At 42.6% G+C, this 22,179-nt stretch overlaps 1 protein-coding gene across 1 annotated transcript; it reads left to right on the top strand.

The window, feature by feature from the left end:
• The first annotated feature begins 22 nt into the window (after positions 1–22).
• Positions 23–7,985, top strand: snrpa (small nuclear ribonucleoprotein polypeptide A). Its single transcript, XM_080532769.1, has 7 exons — positions 23–97; positions 452–524; positions 715–887; positions 1,183–1,362; positions 2,272–2,454; positions 2,710–2,798; positions 7,038–7,985. The coding sequence occupies exons 2-7, from the start codon at positions 452–454 to the stop codon at positions 7,195–7,197; spliced, it is 858 nt and encodes a 285-aa protein (XP_080388895.1). The 5' UTR covers positions 23–97; the 3' UTR covers positions 7,198–7,985.
• Positions 7,986–22,179: the final 14,194 nt, after the last annotated feature.

Genomic DNA, 22,179 nt, shown 5'->3' with positions numbered 1-22,179 from the left:
GCGCAGGCGCAGTGTTGCAGCAGCTAGCTTAGTTTAGCCGCACGACAGGCCACCCACTTCCATTCATCACCCTCGAGGCTGATTGAGACGATAAAAGGTATGCAAAAGACGTTGTTTTTTCTTTATCTATCGTGATTTCCGTTTTATAATGACTGAGCAACTTTAAAATGAAATTGCAGCAGTGAATATATGGATTATTAGCGTTCTAGTAAACCAAGAAGACTCAATTGCATTGGTCGACGATAGCTAGCGGCTAACCGGTTGCCTAGTTACAAACGAAAGTGTCTTAATTCATACATTCATTTTCTATTAGGTGCGATAATGTTAAACGTGTCACAGCACAACATGTGTAATTTTGTTCTGACATTAATCCAGACCCTTTAATAAAAAAAAAACGGCTAGTTATTTTGCCAGCTAAGCTCTCGTGTGTGCTGTCTCCTCCTCCGTCAAGATGGCGGGCCAGGACATGAGACTCAACCACACCATCTACATCAACAACCTCAATGAGAAGATTAAAAAAGATGGTAACCCATATCATCTTTGTAACTGACTTAACCATTTCTCTATCCAGCTGTGTATCTTATGTCTATCTGTATTTATAGCTAGTGCTAAACAATGTGACCAGCTCCAAAAGTGTCTGGTATCTACCATAGTGGCTGTATCAGCGATGTATGACCTGGCTAACACATGTATGCTTTTGTTATCTATCCCCAGAGCTGAAGAAGTCGTTGTACGCCATCTTCTCGCAGTTTGGGCAGATCCTGGACATTCTAGTGGCCCGCTCCTTGAAAATGAGAGGCCAGGCCTTCGTCATCTTCAAGGAGGTCAACAGCGCTTCCAACGCCCTGCGTTCCATGCAAGGGTTCCCGTTCTACGACAAACCTATGGTGAGCAGCTAACCCATTCACAACACAGTACAAACCTATGGTGAGCAGCAGTAGAACTACTCAAAGTAATGACAAATTAAACAAGACATGACTGAATTATTGTTACCCTGTCTCTCTCTCTCTCTGTGTCTCTGTCTCGCTGTCTGTCTCTCTCTGTTTCTGTCTCTCTCTCTGTCTGTGTCTGTCTCCCTCTCTCTCTGTCTGTCTCTCTCTGTCTGTGTCTGTCTGTCTCCCTGTCTGTCTGGCTCTGTGTCTCTGTCTGTCTGTCTCTCTGTCTCTCTCTCCCTCTCCACAGCGCATCCAATACGCCAAGCTGGACTCTGACATCATTGCCAAGATGAAGGGCACCTACGTGGAGCGAGACCGTAAGAAGGAGAAGAAGAAGGTGGCCAAGGCCCCTGAGGTGCCGGGAGCCAAGAAGGGGGTCCCCGGGGCGGTGGCGCCCATGGGTCCAGGGGTCCCCACTCCCATGCAGGTGCGTGTCTCACCTCAGACGTAGCTCATTTAGTGCCAAGGGTGAATCAGGGTTCCCACGGGTCCTTAAAATCCTTGAAAGTTTGTGGATTTGAAAAACAAGAATCATGGTCTTAAAAGTTTTTGAAAATAGACATGGGTCATTGAAAGTGCTTGAATTCTCCTCTCTCTCTCTCTCTCTCTCTCTCTCTCTCTCTCTCTCTCTCTCTCTCTCTCTCTCTCTCTCTCTCTCTCTCTCTCTCTCAAAAAATAAATATATTCACATATTTTTTTACTCAGCTCGTCAACTAGTAAATAAGTCTCTGTATTGCTTAACTTGACACATATTTCACAATATATTGTTTTGCCGTGCTGTGGTAGAGAAGGCAAGAGACCATCTAGTGAATTTGAATTTGAGGGAATTGAGTCTTGAAAGGTGCTTGAATTTGATGTTTCAGAAGGTGTGGGAACCCTGGTGAATAGTCCCCCGAATGTTCTAGAGTGCATTGTGATTCAATGCATGAATGATGATGCTTCATTTTCTAGACAATCAGAGTGTTGTTGCTAGGTAAACACCGCATAGAACACTCAGCACTCTAGGTGTGTGAGTGTTCCGGGAACTGTTTGTCAGTTGGTGAGTTGAAGCCTGTTCTTCGGACGGATGCGCGGCTCGCTGCCGCAACGTCACCGGCCGCGCTTGTAAATTCGCTCAGAGCGTGCCGCAGTGCGCACCGTCATAAAGGGGCTGAGTAATTTGATTGGCTTTAAAGGCCAATGCACGCGGCGTGCGATTTTGTCCCACGACAACATTCGATTCTCAATTCACACCACCGACAAAATCGCACGCCGTGTGCATTGGCCTTAAGAGGCGTTCCATGAGTGCTAATCAGATTTCAACACCGGTGTCCTTTTCCTCTCTGTTTTCTTAAAGGGGATGCCGCCCATGAACCAGGCTCCTCGCATGATGCCCATGCCAGGCCAGCCCCACTACATGCCCCCCCCCGGCATGATGCCCCCTCCTGGGATGGGCCCTGGCCAGATGCCCCCTGGTGCCATGCCCCCAGGACAGATGATGCCAGGACAGATGCCGGGGCAGATGCCTCACCCCCAACAGGTATGGACTATGGATTATGATTATGATTTTTGTTTTTTTGATAGATTAGATTAAACTTTATTGACATTGCAGAGTACAAGTGCATGGTATCAGTTATGAGCTTTGTACAGATAGGTATTTTATTGATCGCTGAGGGGAAGTGAAGGCGTTACAGCAGCTCACACCACGAAACAACATAAAGTGACAATTGAATAATTAAAAATGTAAATAAAAGAGAGACTCTGTTCAGTGTATGATTGTAAACTCCCCCCCCAGGTGTCAGAGAACCCTCCCAACCACATCCTGTTCCTGACCAACCTGCCAGAGGAGACCAACGAGCTCATGCTGTCCATGCTCTTCAACCAGTCAGTACCACACACACACACACACACACACAGCTCATGCTCTTCAACCAGTCAGTACCACCCACACACACACACACACAGCTCATGCTCTTCAACCAGTCAGTACCACACACACAGCTCATACTCTTCAACCAGTCAGTACCACACACACAGCTCATGCTCCTCAACCAGTCAGTACCACACATACACACACAGCTTATGCTCTTCAACCAGTCAGTACCACACACACGCACCATACAGTGTTTCCTCCAGGAATTTTTACATTGGTGGCGGATAGCCCTGACCGCGCGCGCGATATTTTTTCGCGTGCACGCTAGGGATGGACGGTTTTTCGGTTAAACCGAAAACCGGGGTTTATAAAAATAGAAACGGTTTTTTATCAAAACCGTCTGAAACCGTTTTTTTTTTTTTTTTTTTTTTTTTTTTTAGAAGAATAAAATAGAATAAGAATAAAACTGGAACATGTCACATGTTTGTCGTGTGTGAAAATAACAATGATACAGTCTGAATCTGCCGCGCAATGAGTGAGAGGTTTGGTCAGTTGTGAAGAATAACTGAGGATTAATATCTAATTGGGATTATATTTAAGGGTAACGAATCACTCTATGGGAAAGATAGTTGCCTTCAGTTATTGGTAGATAGGAAAGGTTTTTTACAATTACTCGCTTACATTTAATAAGATCATTTTCGCTGCTCTCTGTAAAGCGCATTGGGTCACTTTTGTGAGAAATGCGCTATAGAAATAAAATGTGATTTGATTTGATATCAATCAATCAATCAAACTTTATTTATGTTCTATAGCACAAATCATGCATTGAATGTAACTCCAAGTGCAGTATTTACTAAACCACAATATAATAAAACAAGAGCTATACGGATCAAGAGTGTTTGTGCACAGCGCCACTGTGTGTGAAGGCGCTACTGAAAGTGATGACAGAACGCATGTCTCAGAAGATACGCGGTCACTTGGTGACGCAAAGGTAGTTCTGTATTTATCTCTATCTGTATTAGTACATTTATTTTGAAAGCTCTATTTTGACAGCTCTACCATGGGCACTTTTATTTTGATGGGGCATTCTTTGTTGATTGACTTACGACAGTTCAGGACGAGTCAGTCTCGCGGCATGTGGTTTTTATGAAAAGCTTTAAGTATGTTCACTGCATAATTCTAAGTCTAATATTTCAGTGATTATTGAGCAGTATTCAAATATTTAAATACATTGAGCAGCAGCTGAAACTTTGTCTAAGAACCAAGATATTGAGAAAGCAGTTCATTCAATGAAGACGCTGTTCCAAGAGATGATCTTCCGTGCAGGCGTGCACCCTGGATCAGCGGAGCTGGTGTGTTAAGTGTTCATGTGTTTTCATGTATGGTGTAGCTTACAAAAGTCTGCCTTTCCACTTATATTTGTGAAACTAAGTAGCCTAAATGTGTTGTGACTGTGCTTACGGTGTTTTAATGGTGTTCGACATGAGTGTATTGTAGCAGTAGGGCTCAATTATTTGAAATTGCCGCTCTTTTTTTTTTTTTTTTACTTTTTTTTTTTTTTTTTTTTTTTTACTGTATTTTTCGGTTAACCGGAAAACCGCGGTTTTACTCTCTGACGGTTTTTCGGTTTCAATAATTGGAAACCGTCCATCCCTAGTGCACGCGCATGAAACGCACGCGCACGCGTTTTTTTTCTCAAAACAACGACCTCATTTCAGCCAAAACTAGAGGATGGCCAAAAAAATAATAATGAATATACAGAATATAAACTTGTGACTGACAGTCACATACACACACACAAAGATCATCAGCTATAATATAATACGAAGTAGGCCTACATGAGCACAAAAGCGGCTAACGTTACTGATTAACTGTTTACTGTAGTGCAGAGAGATGGTAGTCGTAGGCGGCGTATCAAATGACAAAGCTAAACGTTTAATGAAGGACATGAACGATTGTCAACAACACACTCAAGCAGTAAATAGAACAGTCTAAACAACTTGGGTACTACGCACTCAACTGCGGTCGGAACAATACTCTCAACCTATAGTTCCGTGCGTGAATTATGTCAACCCACCACATTACAGAAGTAAAATCACAGTCAGATGGAGCATTCGGTAAACAGCTGAGTATCAGCTGAGTTAAAGAAAACAAACTCTTACCTTTGATGACACCCACATCAGCCCTGTTTTCCCGTACCTCTCCCGTGTGTCTCTGAAGGTCCAAATGTTCCCTGAATTTTAGCTGCATGTTTTTCCAGCATGTAATTCCGTTGTCAATAAAAAAATCGTCTCCCCTTCTTTTCCCCTTGACAATCCTGTGTCGTTGCTAAAGTGACGGCACATAAGAATAGTTTTTTGACTTGCTAATGTCTGCTGATACACCAACTGATACACCAACACAGCTAGCCGATGCTGATGGCTCTCCCGCTGTAGTTGTAGTTGTAGCTGGTGGTGGTGGTGGTACCCCGCCATAAACGCTGTTAGCTGATCCACCACCTAGCTTCTTTGGTCCTGCCAGCCATGCAGTTTCGGGTCGCTCATAGCCACTGCTAGCTTCAGCAATGTTTGAAGTGTCTGGGATATCTTTTTTCTTGAAAAATCCATCCATCTGTCGCTGTTTTCGTTAAATTTTTCGAAGAAGCTCTCTGGACTGCAGCTGCTCCCGCGTTAGCATTAGCATCCATTTTTTCTTCTCCCTTCTCACCGTCACGAGCTCAAATGACACTTGTCGGCCGATCTAACTCTTAACACTCACTTACAGGACTTCTGACACCATGTCGTGTTATTCTATTAAACATACACGTGAGTCCTTCTGTATTTCAATGTAAGTGTCTTTATTTTAACTCGCTCTGTAAGCTCTACAATACCGGTCTCTTGTTGTCTCGTCGTAACCTGCCCACCTGACCTGGGGGGTATTCCATCAACGTCGCTAAAGGAAAATCCTGGCTTATTTTTGATAACTCTCGCGAGACCTATCAGAATATGCCTGGATATTTTTAAGAACTCTCGCGAGATTTATCAGACTAAACCTGGATTTTCCCTTTAGCGATGTTGATGGAATACCCCCCTGATGTCACTACGGTGGCCTGTACACAATAACAATAATACCACAGTTCACATTTAGACCAATCAGGAGCCCTTGTGTCACGTCGTCAACTGAATGTCATTAATCTGATTTTGGATCAGCGGTTAGAGAGAGATGGGCGTGGATTTAGGTGCACTTTTAGTCAACATCCATTATAGCGCTGATCTAGGATCAGATATATTTTAATCAGCTAAAATGTTCAGATTTGTTATTTATTTTTATTTTTTTGAGAACTTTTTGTGTGGACTGAATCAATTCGTAGCGGAGGAAATTCATTCGTGGCGGCCCGCCACCAATAAATGCATGTAGAGGAAACACTGTCAGCCATACTCTTCAACCAGTCAGTACCACACACATGCACACACACAGCTCATGCTCTTCAACCAGTCAGTACCTCCTACTTCCTGTGGTCATCACTGTGTGTGTGTTCTTGTAGAAAGGCATATGAGAAAGTGTGTGTGTGTGTGTGTGTGTTGGCCATTAAGAGAGTGTGTAGCGTGCATACTGGAATTATTCAAGTAGTCTAAATACAAAATAGATGACGGTAGCCTGGTTTCTTCAAATGCATAGAAACGGTATTTTCATTTGTCTTATGTAAAAGGAGAACAGTTCACACGCATGTCAGACAAGTCAAACATCCTCAGAAAGGTGAAATTTAAGGCACAGAGCCGAGCTTTTTATGTACAGGTAACAGGCAGCCCACGCCTTTAGGTAAAATACAAGCCAATCACAGGGATTTCCTGTCTACATCTGTAATGAGGAGGGGGGTCACCTGACGCCAGCTGTGATGATGATTATGGGGGAGTTGACACAAAAGTGGAAAAGGAACACGAAAATCACAAAATGACCTGGTCTGCCTTTTGAGTGTTTTGGCCTGGGGAAACACAAAGGCCCAGAACTGCTTTTTATTGCTTTGGTCTGGTCCAGGAGAAAAGAGAGATCCATCAGGTCTTTGTGGTCATTTAAATGTGTCTGTCTGTCTGTCTAGCCAATGTCAACTTTTCAAGTAGAGAAACTGGTTTTCATTGTCTTATCAGGGTTTTAAGTGTGTTAATTCTGCCCAGACAGTCTGACTGATGGTCGCAAGAGGTCAAACTGTTTACCGGAGGAATAAATTCCACGACATGTGTGTCCTGATGTTGACTGTGTGTGTGTGTCCTCAGGTTCCCGGGGTTCAAGGAGGTGCGTCTGGTCCCCGGGCGTCACGACATCGCCTTCGTGGAGTTTGACAACGACGTGCAGGCGGGCGCGGCCAGGGAGGCCCTGCAGAGCTTCAAGATCACCCAGACCAATGCCATGAAGATCTCCTTCGCCAAGAAGTGACACGTCACACACACCCAGAGACTATGTGGCTTACAATCTCACACACACACACCCACACCAGACAGGTCTCTTCTACACACACACACACCCAGAGACTATGTGGTTTACAATCAAACACACACACACACACACACACACACACACACACACCAGACAGGTCTCCTCTACCCTAGAAATATACCAGCACAGACCAAGACTGATGGGGCATCTACCCAGAAAGCTGAGCAAGTGCACACACACACACACATGTTTGGCTGGAGTTGGTCTCAGGAATCCTGTAGCTCCCCTCCCCAGGTCTTCAGGCCCTGGCTGTTAAACTCCTACACACTCTCAGATCAGATCAACCACCTCCCTTCACGACCCTCCTACGGACCGGTTTGCTTCTCTGCGGGCTACGAGAGCCGCGTCGTTACATCACTATACGACCGCACACGTCACCGCCGTCCCGGCAATGCGTAAGCTGTTCTTTGTTCTAGACCAGCCAGGTGTCGGTGCCCCGCTCTGGAACCAGTTTCCCTGGCTGAGAGCCGGTTCTTTATCTGTCGGAACGCGGAAAACTGGTTTGAGATTAGAGCACCTGGGCTCTGGTCTCTGAACAGGCCCGCAAACAGCTGTGGTGGAAACCAGTTGAGAGAGAGAAAGAGTGTGTGTGTGTGTGTGTGTGTGTCTGTGCGTGTCTGTGCGCTTCTACCAGAAGGTAAGGAGTGGTGATGACGAAGATGATAGACTTCATCACTGATGCTTGCTCAGGCCTTTTTCTTGCCTCATTCTTTACCTGGCCTTCTCTATGGTCCTGGGGGGGGGGGGGGGGGGTCTTCCATCAACGTCGCCAAAGGAAAATCCAGGCTTTGACTATATGAGGTCTATAACTGGGGATGACAGTGTTGCTGTATGGTAGGTTACCAGTGGTCTACATCAGGTAGTCAAGGCAGGCAGGGAAGATTTACAGAGTTGAGGCTTAACACAAACGCTGATGAGTAAACATGTATGTTGGCACCGAAGGAGCTTACTAGACCCGAGTCCCATCAGATAATGTCATTACGGAGTGTGTTTCGTGCCAACGTTGAGCTGTTTGCCAGGCTCTGTCTACCCGTAAGCCAGTGTTGCCAGATGGGATTGTTTTCCAGCCTAAGCACAGTCTAAAAGCCGCCCGGTGTGATCATAAGTAGCCCAATTGGGCGGGAATACGGCCATTCTGGCAACACTGTCCTAACTAAATCAGTGGGAAATGTCAGTCAGTCATCTATTCCTGTGGGGGGACCAGAGGTGGTGTTTGTGTGTAAGTATGAATACATTTTTACAGTTGTCTTTGTCTCTGTTTATGAAGCATTGCACCCAGGGTCTGGTTCGCTAGACATTGTACCTGGAGCTTTCCTGTTTTGATTAAAACATGCTTTTATAATTATAATCACGTGTGTGTCTTTTTAATATGCAGTATTTTGGACTCGTCTGATGTTCACCATTCACGTTGGTTCTGTCGTGGCTGTAATGACTATGTATTTTCAGAAGAGGGCGCTGTGCACCACAATGAGTTTAGTACACTTAGAGCAGTGGTTCTCAAACCTCTCCTTGGGGACCCCCTAGCCTAGCTGCTCCACATATTTGATCTGTTCCACCACCAGCACACCTGATTCAATAAAATAAAGTATAAATCATATTTGCTTTGTACTTGATTAGTTGAATCAGGTGTGCTGGTGGTGGAACAGATCAAATATGTGGAGCGGCTGGGGGTCCCCGAGGAGAGGTTTGAGAGCCACTGCGCTAGAGTTAATTGGTAGTTCTATTGCACTGATGCAGTGTAGTGTTGGTTAATCAGCAGTATTTGAAGGCTTCACTTTTTGACAAGTGACATACACAGATGTATGTACCCTGGACACATTTAGATGTGGAGCCACCGCTGATTTGTCTACAGGCTGCCATAGCAACCATTTTTCAAAATGGTCTCCAACAACTGCCACTAATTTACAAACATAGCATTATCAGAAGGTCTGTTTTGTGATAGTTTCACCAAATTTGGCACAGAGGTAGATTTATGTACCGTGAGAGGTTTTCCATGTGGAATGGTCAACGTAGCAGACCTCTGGTCAACGTTGCAGACATCTCTGGTCAACGTAGCAGACCTCTCTGGTCAACGTTGCAGACATCTCTGGTCAACGTAGCAGACATCTATGGTCAACGTAGCTGTGACGCCTCCCACTCTGCCTGCATATTGGCTGTGGCTGGAGCCTGGGCAGAGTGGGTGGGTCGTTAGGCTGAGTGGTGTCACCTGGGTTTGGGGAGCTGGGGATATATATAGGAGATGGGTGTCCTCAGCTCTCTCTCTTCCTTCCTTATGATTTGGGTTCCTTTGGGGGTTTGTTGGTAAGGTCTCTGGGTACCTGGTTTTGGGGCCTTTCAGTTTTACACTACATACATCCATACACCTCTTACACATTACAACATACATTATACAACCATTCACTCATGGCCTACACTACTGATTCTTATCCATAATCATATACATGTTATTTAGTTTATTTTGGTTCCTTTACTTAAATAAAACTTTAATTGTATAATTTAAACACATGTGTGGACTCCCTTATTTGTTACTACCTTCGGGTGTGTAACAAATTGGGGGCTCGTCATTTTGTGTTGGACCTGGTTTGCTTGGTTTGTTGATTGATTCTTACTGGCAATTTTGGTTTGGGATACTATGAGAGCTGTTTGGCTCTCTTTGGTTTTGGTTTGCTAGTTTGGTTAATTGATTGGTTGATTAGTAGGTTAATTGGTTGCCAGTGTTGGGAGTTTCACATGTGTGTTCATTTGTTCTCCTCTGTTTGTTTTGTTGGAGTTTGGTTGTGGAAGAGTAGATTGTTTGTCCCCAGATTTCCTTTAGGTTTAAGGTTGTTTGGTTTAGTTACAAGTCAAGTATTGTTTGGTTGAGGTTGTTGGACTGCGATACTTAGTTGGGATAGTCAGTGTACTTGGTAGGAACCGTTAATCCCCTTAAGGTGTAGATGGCTTGTTCCCAATAGGGGAATTTGTCTTGGGTGATTTATGGCGCTTTTCCATCAGCAGCCCAGCCCGGTTCGTGTCAGGTCGGGTCGGGTCACTTTAGCCCGCTTTTGATCAGTTCTGGTTTTCCATTATACACACAGACCCGGAGCTAGTAGGAGGAGTAGACGATAGTAGAGTTACGCGTCATAACAGCGCGAGATGGCTACTGCCTGATTTTCTGCATGTTTGAATCATTTCTATTGGATTTTGTTCTGCACATATGTTGTTCTACACATAATCTCCAATCTCCGCGTTTATAGAGTGCTCCGGTGTCTTGCTGGTAGTCAAATATATGTATGTATATATACAGCATATGGATGTTACGTGCCTGTTACCTGCCGATTTCAGTTCAATGCTTCATTGAATGGAAAGTCCTATCTATTCCATTCTTCTTTCGTGTAACGTCAGAGGTCCAACTCGGTGTCGCGTAGCCATGCCCGCATCTCTGGTTCTAGGTCGAAGAGGCTGGCTTCAAAGTGTTTTAGTCTTCCCCCTTTCCACTGGTAATAAGGAATTGGCTAGAATAGATCGATATAAATAGATCAACATAATGCAGCACTATCATGCACAGATCAGCCTTAAAACATGTAGGGCCGGTTTCAGAGACAAGGCTTAAGCCTAGTCCTGGACTAAATCACACTTTCAATGTAAAATCTCCATTGAAGACGTTTTTTAGTCTAGGATTAGGCTTAAGCCTTGTCTGTGAAACCGGCCCATAATGTTATATATATAAAGGAGCGATGTATTTCTACGGAAAAGGCTGACTGACGCGGCCATTTGAATGGAATTCCCGGGTAGAAATATTCTATGCCCCGGCTGTCAACGGGACTTTGAAACAGCAGCAGCGGGTGAACTCCCGGTTCATCGAGTTTACGGTTAAAAGCATAACTTCTCGGGGTGTCAGCGCGGTGGTTAAGGGCTCAAAATGACCGTTTACCGATGGTGAAGTTAGCAAAGGAGTATTGTGTTTGTACCACCTCCACAGCCGGTGTTATTCACGGACAAAGACGGTGCATAATAGCGATTTTTGTGTTATGGTTGTTGTAAATAAAAGTTCTATGATGCATTGAAATGACATTAAACTAAGATAATACGATGGTCAGCATAATTTTTCGAATCTTTATTAATAAGCTATTACAGAAACTCTAGTGAGTATCAATGCTTCATTGAATGGAAAGTCCTATCTATTCCATTCAAAGTGTTTTAGCCTTCCCCCTTTCCACTGGTAATAAGGAATTGGCAAGAATAGATCGATATAAATAGATCAACATAATGCAGCACTATCATGCACAGATCAGCCTTAAAACATGTAACGTTATATATATAACGGAGCGATGTATTTCTACGGAAAAGGCTGACTGACGCGGGCATTTGAATGGAATTACCGGGTAGAAATATTCTCTGCCCCCGCTGTCAACGGGACTTTGAAACAGCAGCAGCGGGTGAACTCCCGGTTCATTGAGTTTACGGTTAAAAGCATATCTTCTCGGGGTGTCAGCGCGGTGGTTAAGGGCTCAAAATGACCGTAGACCGATGGTGAAGTTAGCAAAGGAGTATTGTGTGGCTGCAACCGTGGGTAGAGCATTTGTCTCAGGGGCACATCCATGGTCCAGGAGGGGGCGCTGTTTTGCAGTGTTCTCTTCTGCCCACTGGGTTTTAGTGCATAAATACCTCCCACCAGTAGCGGCACGAAGACTAGGGTTTGAGTTAGTTAGTTAGGTCGTTATCTTTAAGTTAGGGCTGGGGAGGTTCCAAGTGGGCTGTCTGTCCTATACTTAGTTATCGCAGTTTGATGGTCTCAGTGTTAAGGTTTGTGATTTACTTTTTTTTTTCTTTGGTTGAATAGGTTACTATGGCCTCAATTATACAGGAGTTTGACTCCCCATCAGTAGAACTATTAGACCGGTGTACTAAGGACCAGTTGCTGTCTATTGCTGAACAGTAATTGAAATTCCTAGTAAAAGACTAAAGGAAGATGTCATGGCCAGTTTAAGATCTGGGTTGGTAGTGGGAGGTGTGCTCAAACCAACTGAGGGAGTTCAGTCTGGTGTGTTCACCACATTAACGTTTGAACAACAGAAAGAGCTTTTGATTTTGAAGCAAACACAGACGCAGACACAGTTGGAGCTTGATAAAAATCAAACAAAGGACTGAGCTTGCTAAAGTAGATTTAGAACACGTGAAACTACATATGATCAGCGAGGGTAGGCTGCCCAGGTCATCTGATATGGAGGATAGGGTCGACCTGTTGGGGGCAGCTACATCGAGTGATTTAACGAGACAGTTGCGTCTGCTTCCACCATTTAATGAAGAGGACCCAGATACACAAAAAAAATTTGAGCGTTTGGCGGACGGTAGAAACTGGCCTGATGAGGATCGTGCAGTAATGTTACAATGTGTGTTTACCGGTAAAGCCCAGAAGGCATACTCCGCGTTGGGTCCCGCTGATTGTAAATGTTTCAAACGAACGTATTAAACCAGCGGTGCTTAGAGCCTATGAGCTTGTACCGGAAGCGTATAGACAGCGGTTCCGAACATGGGAAAAGGGAGATACTCCAAGTATATCCAACTGCGCGCATCAAATCTATCACCCGGAAATGTGATGTACCATTTTTGGACCACGTCATCGGAAGCGCGTCGGTAAAAGTAACCGCGAGAAACCGCGAGATTTTGAAGGATCTTAAATGGATTTTAAAAACACGGCGACATTGTATAGGTATTTAACGAACAATAATTTGAACACGCAATTGATAAGAAGAAGAAGAAGAAGAAGAAGAATTACAAATACAATGGCAAATGCAGCTCAGGTGAGAATTTCGAAATATTATTAATGAACATGTTATAGTTTTCAGATGTGTATTTATTATTTAGGTTGTTGCATGTGTTACACGGCTGTTTCGCACATAGTTTTGTTCATCTGGCTTGGCTAATTGGGTAATCCTATGTGGTTTAGCGTTATCAGAGATATTAGAGAGATATTAGATTAGATTCAACTTTATTGTCATTGCTGAGTACAAGTACCAACAACAAAATGCAGTTATGCATATAAGATGTACAGCTGGCAGGGCTAAAAAAAACGCTGCGTTGTCTTCAACCACTTAATGTAATTTAAAAGTTCACAATAGCTACATTCTCAGATGTCTACCGATTACTTATCCCCCTATTTTTATTGCTTGTTTTCTTGTTTTTGAGAGCTGACTTTTTGCAGGCGCCGAGCTGTGGTCCCGAGCAGAGGGACGACTGGCCACCAACGGAGCTGTCCGTGTCTGACCACTGGGGGTTGGACACAACACTGAACACTACACTACACTGGACACAACACTGAACACTACACTGGACACTGGACACAACACTGAACACTACACTGGACACTGGACACAACACTGAACACTACACTGGACACTGGACACAACACTGAACACTACACTGGACACTGGACACAACACTGAACACTACACTACACTGGACACAACACTGAACACTACACTACACTACACACAACACTGAACACTACACTGGACACTGGACACAACACTGAACACTACACTGAACACTGGACACAACACTGAACACTACACTACACTGGACACAACACTGAACACTACACTACACTGGACACAACACTGAACACTACACTACACTACACTGGACACAACACTGAACACTACACTACACTGGACACTGGACACAACACTGAACACTACACTGGACACTGGACACAACACTGAACACTACACTACACTGGACACAACACTGAACACTACACTACACTGGACACAACACTGAACACTACACTGGACACTGGACACAACACTGAACACTACACTGGACACAACACTGAACACTACACTACACTGGATACAACACTGAACACTACACTGCACTGGACACAACACTGAACACTACACTGGACACAACACTGAACACTACACTGGACACTGGACACAACACTGAACACTACACTGGACACTGGACACAACACTGAACACTGGACACAACAATGAACACTACACTGGACACTGGACACAACACTGAACACTACACTGGACACTGGACACAACACTGAACACTACACTGGACACTGAACATCTGTCATTACGTGAAGCGCATTGAGTCGCATCTTGTAAGAAATGCGCTATACAAATAAAACTTGTATATACAATTGATTTGATCCCTTGTACACTTTTTTGGGCATTTGTGTTGCAACACACCTATACATTGTGTTTGACCTAATAAAGTCCCACACCTGGGGTCATTGACATTCTTTTATTTATATACAGTTAGGTCTGGAAGTATTTGGACAGTGACACAATTTCCATAATTTTGTCTCTGTATGCCACCACAAAGGATTTTAAATGAAACAATCAAGATGTAATTGAAGTGCATGCTTTCAGCTTTAATTCAAGGGGTTGAACAAAAATATTGTATGAAACATTTAGGAATTGCAACCATTTTTATACACAGTCTCCTATTTTCAGGAGCTCAAAAGTAATTGGACAAATTAACAATCATACAGTAAGTAAAATGTTCATTTTTAATACTTAGTCGAGAATCCTTTGCAGGCAATGACTGCCTGAAGTCTGGAACACATGGACATCACCAAATGCTGGGTTTCCTCCTTTGTGATGCTTTGTCAGGCCTTTACTGCAGCAGTCTTCAGTTGTTGTTTGTTCGTGGGTCTTTCTGCCTTTAGTTTTGTCTTCAGCAAGTGAAATGCATGCTTGATTGGGTTGAGATCAGGTGATTGACTCTGGCCATTGCAGAATATTCCACTTCTTTGCCTTAAAAAAGTCCCGGGTTGCTTACACACTATATTTTGGGTCATTGTCCATCTGTATTGTGAAGCACCATCCAATCAACTTTGCTGAATTTGTCTGAATCTGAGCAGACAGAATATCCCTAAACACTTCAGAATTCATCTGTCTGCTTCTGTCTTCACATCATCAATAAACACTAGTGACCCAGTGCCATTGGAAGCCATGCATGTCCATGTCATCACACTCACCGGTGCATTCTTTTTTTCTCAGAATGTACCAAACAGTTAATTTGGCCAGTATTAATGTTCCCACTATCTCTCTGATGGATTTTTGTTTTGTTTTTACAGCCTAAGGATGGCCTGTTTCAGTTGCATTGAGAGCTCTGTTGACTGCATGTTGTGCGTATACAGCAACAGCCTCCAAATGCAAATGCCACACTTGGAATCAACTCAGACCTTTTACCTGCTTAATTGATAAAGAAATAATGAAGGAATAAATAGCCCACACTGGCCCATGAAACAGCTTTTGAGTCAATTGTCTAATTACTTTTGGATGTGAATACCCTTAACCTAAAGCTGAGAGTCTGCACTTTAAGCCCAGTAAATTCTGTTGGAAATCTCATATAAGATACGTTAGATCCAAAGTATCAAGGAGTATTGCAGTATTGTGCAGGGCAAAACATATTCTGGAACAGAGGATGTTGTATACTCTATATTGTTGTCTTGTCTTACCCTATTTGAGTTACTGTGTGGAGATATGGGGAAATGAATATAAAAGCACTTTAAACCCATTGATTACACTACAGAAAAAAGCTATGAGGATTGTACATGAGGTCGGATATCGTGATCACACTAATAACTTGTTCCTAATGTCAAAAATATGAAGAAAATATGAAGGAAAGCAGAAATATTGCTCTATTGCTCTATTTAAAAAAAGGTTTAAATTATTTTTAATGAAAAAGTATTAGAACGGATGATACTGAAATATATGTATTAATTAATTGGATTATATAATGTAAGCATAATTGTTAAGTATAAACAGGGGTAGGACAGGCTTCTTCCTACTCCTTTTCGAACAATTGATAGGACTGTACTCTACATATTATTTTTTTCCGTAGTTTCCACCGTAGTAAGGCCGTAGTAGGCGATTCATGGTTTCCACCGTTACCGTAGTAAGGCGATGACGTAGTCTATGCAAATATGCAGGCGCGGTATGATGACGTATGGTACATCACATTTCCGGGTGATGGATTTGATGCGCGCAGTTGGACCCTACTCAGATAATCAGTCTCATGTGGAGTTTGCACGTGATCTGGTTACCCCGTTTATCCGGTGGTGTTCGGCATCTGGGGTAGAAACTGCCTGCAATAGGACCGCCTCTGCCCCCACATGGGAAGCATCCACCTGCAGGGAGAAAAGCTCATTCAACCGCGGAGCAGCCAACACGGGTGTCGAGCACAAAAGAGTTTTGACATTATCAAAGGCTGACTGGCACCTATCTGTCCACACATACAAAGAGTCTTTTTTTAACAAGCCTGTCAAGGGTTCTACCACAGATGAAACATTTGGAATGGAATGGACTTTATTTGTCATTGCTACAGTACAGGTACCAAACAACGAAATTCATTCGACAAAAGCTACGATAATAACCCACAAGCAGAGGTGTCAAAAGTATTCACATTCATTACTCAAGTAGAAGTATAGATACTATGGTTTAAAAAGACTTTGTAGAAGTTGCAGTATCAACTCAAGCTTTTTACTCAAATAAAAGTATAAAAGTACTGGTTTCAAAACTACTTAAAAGTATAAAAGTAAAAGTAATGTAAGGGGCAAAAAATGCCATTAACAAAGTTATAGATTAAATTAAACATGAATCTCTCATTTGAAGTTTTGATAATTCATTAATACCACTTTTTAATGTTTTTATTGTTTAATTTAAGGAAATATGTCCAAAGTCTGACATGGGGTACCGAATGCACCCTTTAAGCCCATGTGTGTTCCAAATAAGCCCACTTCATGATTTATTGATAAATAAATAAAATATATTTTAAATGTAACAATACAAACTTGATCTATTCAAATCTGTAATTTCTTACCTCTCAATAGCTATTTTCATTTTGCATGTACTCTTATCCTGTAAATGATATTTGAAATCTGATTGTCTTACAAGAACAACTGTCATGTAGCTAGGAAGCAGCTTCATTTGAAGAAACATTACACAGCACAAAATGATCATGCATTTTTTTTTTTTATAAAAATTTTACTTAGAAGTTACAACTGGGCTTATATGGTACGTGGGCTTAATAGGGACGTTTACCCTAACAAAAAAACTGAGTAAATCCGACGTTCCTACGCTGAGATATGACTGTTTTAACTCGTGCCCCCCACTCGCGGATATCAGGAAGTATTAGCGCTAGCACTATCGGCCGTTATCGTTACCATTAGCAACACATTCCAAGCTAACTAGCTAGTAAGCACATCGATGTTTGTTTGCAACAATGCACCATGTCAACCAACATTAATAAACCCAAATTCAGAACGGCCACAGACAGCATGCTGGACCTCCAGAAGGCCTTCGACACAGTAGATCACCACATATTGTTAGATAAACTGAAAGCAATTGGGTTCGATAGAACATCTGTGAGCTGGATGCAATCCTACTTAGAGGGGAGGGAACAGGTGGTTAGTGTGAACGGAACACTGTCCCCCCCCCTCCCAGTGACCTGCGGCGTTCCACAAGGAAGCATATTGGGACCTTTACTGTTCCTAATATATGTGAATGACATGTCATCAGCATGTAATTGCAATTTGTTCCTGTTCGCGGATGACTCGGCTCTGCTGGTCTCTGACAGGGACATATTGCAGGTGGAAAAAGCGCTAAGCACTGAACTGAGTAGAATCTGCATCTGGCTAGCTGACAATAAACTATCAATACACCTAGGTAAAACTGAAACCATCCTATACGGATCCCCATCTAAACTCAGAAAGGCTGAAAATTTTAAAATAAAAGTGGGTAACATTAATATCACAAGAAAAGAGGATATCACATACCTGGGCTCCATCTTAGAGGCAAATCTTTCCGGAGATAAAATGGCAGCAAAAGTAATCAAAAAAGTGAACCATAAAACTAGATTCTTGTACAGGATATCCTCACTTGTCAGTAAAAACACACTGAGGACCCTATCAGGAGCTCTCATTCAATGTCACTTCGACTATGCCGTAACATCATGGTACTATAGAACCACAAAGGCCCATAAAACAAGACTCCAGACAGCCCAAAATAAACTGGTTAGGCTTCTGCTAGGCCTCAACCCTAGGACACATCTAACCGCTGCTCATTTTTTGAGCCTTGATTGGCTACGAGTAGTTGACAGAGTGCAGCAGCTTGCACTGGGCCTGGTCTTCAAGATACGCTACACCACAAAGACACCCAAGTACCTGTCAACATACTTCCAAAAAGTGAACAACGTCCACACATACAACACCAGAGGAAGCTCCACGAACCACGTTCAACCGCGTTGCACCACAAACAAGGGTTTAAACTCGTTTGCAAACTATGCAGTAAAGATGTGGAACGCCCTTCCTATAATCTTAAAGGAGTGCAAAACACTGCCCACCTTCAAAACCACTCTCAAAAAACATTTACAGGAGGCTGCAATCCGTAACTGGACCCTCTAAAACAAAAATCAGATTAAAAGACCCGAACTACCCACTGTACATACTTTATGTTTTGTTGTATTGTTCTTCCCATGATGGATGTACGTTTATCTTGTAGATAGTAATAGTTATTTGTCTGTATTATCTTGTAGATAGTACTAGTTCTTTTCTTATGTCTGTCTTACATGTAACGATGAATTGAAAATCAAGGACCCCAATTGAAATAAGCCAGTGGCTTTCTTGGGTTTTTATCCTTTTAGTTTGACCTTGTATGTAATATGTACTTTCATGTACCTACTTCTGCAAACCTTCTAATAAAGTTTTCAATCAATCAATCAATCAAAGCTACTTACATTTGAGAATATTCGTTTTAGTCCCTGAAAAGTGTAGTGTAGTCTTGACAGGCAAATTGCACAATCATTGAGCAGAGGTGGACTGGCGCCTCTATGTGGCTGTCACATTACGTTACTTTCCGTCATTAAACAGACCACATTGCATTTGAAATGTATAGTCCAGAGCAGTGGCGGCTCCTGCCAAATCTCTCAGGGGGGGCAATTGTTGCGTTGATGGTTAAGGTGACACGTTCAAGGGTAAATTCACCTAAATCAGCGGGCTTAAATAAATTGACTCTCACAGCCATTGGTATTCAGTTATCACATATTTTATTTTAGGTGCAGCAAATCCAGTATAAAGAGCAGTGGCACAGGGGCTGATAATGTGCAATGGATGGATACAACTATTTACATACTACAAAATACAAAATATGGACGGCATACATACTGCTCACTTGTATTGAAATTTAGCTCGTCTCTCTTTCAAAGCAGCAAAACAATCAATGACCCTCATTAAAATCAGGCATCTTCCTGACTAGTTCCCTCTCCATTGAAAGCATGGCCAGTGCATTCAGGCGCTCCTGGCCCATTGTGTTTCGCAGGAAGTTCTTGATTCTCTTAAGGGTCGAGAAACACCTCTCAGCTTCAGCTGTTGTCATGGGAGTGGTAATTAGGATGTTCAACAGAGCTACAGTCTCAGAGAAAGTCTCCTGGAGGTTGTACCTGTGTAGAACCTGGTACAGTGCCAGTGCACCAGAGCAGCCCTTGAACTCAACACTCTCATAGACAAGGGACAGCTCAGTCTTGAGCTTCACCTGGTTCAGCATGGGGTATGCCTTGACAGTGGTGTTCAGAGCCTCAACAGGGAATGCATGGCAGTGCTGTTGGAACATCTCTCCTTGGAGCAGCGTGGCACTCACAAGGTGGTTGGTGAAAGAAAACCTTTCTTTGGAGTGGGCCAGGATTGTGTCGCAGATCTGTCAAAAGTATGGGGTGTGAAAGAAAATGTGGAAATAAGCACTTTGGAAGTACAACACTGAATAAAGACTGCTACCATCCCATCCCTGAATGTAACTCTGATAGGTGATGATTTTCCAACACTGTGTTTCAAAATTTGGACCTACCTCTTTAGACAGCCTCTGCTTCTCTTCTTCTCCCAAGACCCTCCTTGATGTTCTGGTTCCTGTGGCTTCTTGCTGCTGCTCTTGAGATGAGCTTTGGTCCCTGAAGGCAGACAGACCAACAGTGTTAAGATTTCAAATAAGAAAATGTAGCTGAACAATCTGCTGTCTTGTAGTTGTAATTGTATCTACAGTAATTTCTGAAATGTAGTCTAACGATGATTTAAGGTCTCCAGGAGAGAGGGATCTGTTTTAAGTATAAGAGTTGACTTTAGCTTTAACAGGCTGTGCACATGAGTCACTCCCGAGTCCCGACCACTTAGATATCTTGGAGCTATTTAGGTAGATATGCTTATTCTTGAATAGAAATATGTAGGTCTATCTATTCACAAATTAAACCTCAGACATTTTTAGACATGTTCTATATATTAGCCTAATACATATATCTAAAAAAAATGCTTAGTTGTACCGTAATTCGCTGACAAAATGTATTGTATAGTTTGATAAATGTAATATACTACATTACATTAAGTAACTACATATTAATATAATGTAACATAATAAATTAAATGCAAAGTTTTGTTGCAAAAAAGAAGCTTCGCATAGCAACCTACCAAATGAATAGTGGAATATCCTACTCCAATTACTCGGGCAAGCCCTAATTTTAATTCAACTCATTGTTATAAGCCTACTAGTTTTACCGGCGCCTTTCCCATTCATCATAGCATGCATACATTTGATTATTACAAAGTTCTATATTACGGAGAAGGTACAAACTATATTTTTTGATCTTACCTTATGGCCTGCATGCTGCTTGTGAAGCTTTGGACGGCATGTTTTATGAAGACTGCGTCAGCTCGTCTAAAGCTACGCCGTATGACATGACGTAAGCACGTACGATTCTTTGTGCATGTCCCAAAATCCCATAGAGAATGCCCGAATGGCCTGAAGTTACCAAAATAGATTTACAATGTAAGTCTACGAGAACAGCCTAGTGCAATTTCGAGTAGAATGAAAGTTGCACTGAAAGGGGCGGGACTTGAAGCTGATTGGAATATACTCCACAGAACACTAGCTGATTGGACTATGATATACTCCACAGAACACTAGCTGATTGGACTATGATATTCAGAAGCAACACTGTCTAGAAGTCAAAAAAAGTTAGAAAAAAAAATCTCTCTCTTCTCCCTTTGGTGGGGCATTGTCCAATTGCCCTAATGAACCAGCCTCCCCTGGTCCAGAGAAAGACATAGCCTATACACAGATTGTAACCCAGCACAATAAATACAGTTACAAGCATGAACAATATTTTTTAAAGCCTTTTGAATTTTCCAGGACAACACAAGAATTTCCATGTTAATTTTCAATTGTGCTCAGTTTCCATGCCTTTTCCAGGTATGGAACAGGGCTCAATAATTTCCATGTTTTCCCTGATTTCCAGGTAGCGTGACAACCCTGATATGCATTCCACTAGAGGGGCAAGTAGAGGGCTGTTTAGACTCCCCTGTGCAAAAACCAATAGTGGAGGGGGGTACAGATTAGAGGTGGAGGGGGGGTATACATATTAGGGGTGGAGGGGGGTATACAGATTAGAGGTGGGGGGGGGGGGTATAAAAGACTGGGAGAGAGACGCAACTCCCGGGTTGTGTGTTTGGGTTATGTTTTTGTTATAGCCCCTGTTGTGTTTTGTTAGTCTCTCAATTAAATAAATACATTGTTCACTGTTTAGTCCTAATGTTTCCCTAATAGTCTGATACGTTACTTCAAATGACATCTATATTGATTTGTTACCTATTTTCTAGAAAATAATCCTTAGTGTTTTCACAGAAACCTGTTTACTTACTGTTTAACCTTATACAATACATTTTATTTATATTCTCTCGTCGCCTTTGGTTCTTGTCCCCCGGTATATCTGCACCTTGAATTAACAGTATATTCATGGGACAGTACATACATAATAAACAGTCTATCAACAGAATAGTATCAATGTGGGAAACACAACATTAAACAAACAAAAAATACATGCAACTGCACACATTAAACAAATGAAAAAATTGAATGTTTTTAGGCACTTCCAAGA

Source organism: Nansenia antarctica (genome assembly GCF_963989245.1).
Source record: "Nansenia antarctica genome assembly, chromosome: 5".
In the NCBI taxonomy this organism is placed as follows: domain Eukaryota; kingdom Metazoa; phylum Chordata; class Actinopteri; order Argentiniformes; family Microstomatidae; genus Nansenia; species Nansenia antarctica.
The sequence above is the reverse complement of the archived record's forward strand: the minus strand, read 5'-3'. Positions and strand labels throughout refer to the sequence as shown.

Excerpts from the sequence above, each read along its gene's own strand:
- snrpa (XM_080532769.1), top strand. The coding sequence starts at position 452 with ATGGCGGGCCAGGACATGAGACTCAACCACACCATCTACATCAACAAC. Across the intron at positions 1,363-2,271 it reads GGGTCCCCACTCCCATGCAG|GGGATGCCGCCCATGAACCA; the intron begins GTGCGTGTCTCA and ends GTTTTCTTAAAG. Across the intron at positions 2,799-7,037 it reads CTGTCCATGCTCTTCAACCA|GTTCCCGGGGTTCAAGGAGG; the intron begins GTCAGTACCACA and ends GTGTGTCCTCAG.